At 37.3% G+C, this 1,216-nt stretch overlaps 1 protein-coding gene across 1 annotated transcript in view; it reads right to left on the reverse strand.

The window, feature by feature from the left end:
* The window catches only part of DNAJC8 (DnaJ heat shock protein family (Hsp40) member C8), a 62,695-nt gene that overhangs the window by 52,334 nt on the left and 9,145 nt on the right, over positions 1–1,216 (reverse strand). Inside the window, exon 2 of the mRNA XM_007935818.1 lies at positions 598–703. Within this exon, the coding sequence (XP_007934009.1) occupies positions 598–703 (106 nt within the window). The remainder of the gene's footprint in view (positions 1–597; positions 704–1,216) is intronic.

The following is a 1,216-nucleotide window of genomic DNA, read 5'->3' on the forward strand; positions in this document are numbered from 1 at the left end:
TAAAATACTGACTCTGGTTTTAAAAAAATAGCCTTCAAACACAGAAAAAAAAAAAAGTTTTAACAAGTAGTTTAAAACCAAAAATCCTAAATTTATTAGGGGATAGCTACCTCTTCAAGAAACCCTGGTGGCACAGTAAGTAAGCACTCAGCTGCTAACTGAAATGTCAGTAGTTCAAACCCACAAGCTGCTCTGGTGGAGAAAGATATGCATACTGCTTCCGCAAAGATTACTGCCTTGGAAAGCCAATGAGGCAGTTCTACTCTGTCCTATAGGACTGCCGAGTCAGAATCAACTCAATGGCAACAGGTTTGGCTTTGGTTTAGCTACCCCTTCACATCTGAAAATAAATCTACGTATATTTAGGTTGCTAAACAATGAAGAACATTTGACAGGGCAAAACCATTCGTTTTGTCAGCTTGCTGTTTCTTTCAAGCTCTGCTCACAATAAAACCACCCAAATTCAAAGCCAACCTCCATATTCCATCACTTTACCACTTTTCTCAGTTCCAACCATAATACAAAATAGATGTGTGTTCTGATGTAAGTCTGTCTGCAGATTCAAAGCTCCAAAACATAGAGGATGCATCAGGCAACTAACCTCAAATGGGTTCAAATTGAAGTAGGAGGAACCAGGACGGGTCAACCTTTCAATCTGATTTTTGGATGTTAGAACCGAATCTCTCTTCTCTATTTGTTTCACCTAAAATAAAGGGGATAAAAATTTCATTAGTAAAGTTCAATAATAAACTCTGAATTATCTGCCTTAACACGATACTCATTCACATGTTCACCAAACATTTATTTGTGTATTTACAATGTGCAAGATAATCTGCTAACCACTTTGGGGAATAATTACAACAGCTACCACTTAACTACGCTTCAATGATGTAAAATACTCTACACGTATTTACTCTTCTCAATAATCCTGTAAGGTAGATAATACTATTACACCCATTTTGCAGATAAAAAAAGGAAGGGTTAAAGAGGATAAGTGACTTGTTTCCAGTTACCCAACTTGTAAGCTGGAATTTTAACTTAAGTAGCTTGACTCCACAGCAGGCATCAGAAGAATTCAAATATGAATAATTCACAGCCCTCCCCTTCAAAAAGTTTCCAGTCCCCTTTTGCATATACAGTACTGAGTTGTCAGTGAAAGCAAACATGGGTATAGGGACGGATAGATAGGTGAACAAGCTAAACAATTAGGTATGTC

This window comes from Orycteropus afer, unplaced genomic scaffold (genome assembly GCF_000298275.1).
Source record: "Orycteropus afer afer isolate SDZICR_OR568_19922 unplaced genomic scaffold, OryAfe1.0 scaffold00031, whole genome shotgun sequence".
Lineage (NCBI taxonomy): Eukaryota > Metazoa > Chordata > Mammalia > Tubulidentata > Orycteropodidae > Orycteropus > Orycteropus afer.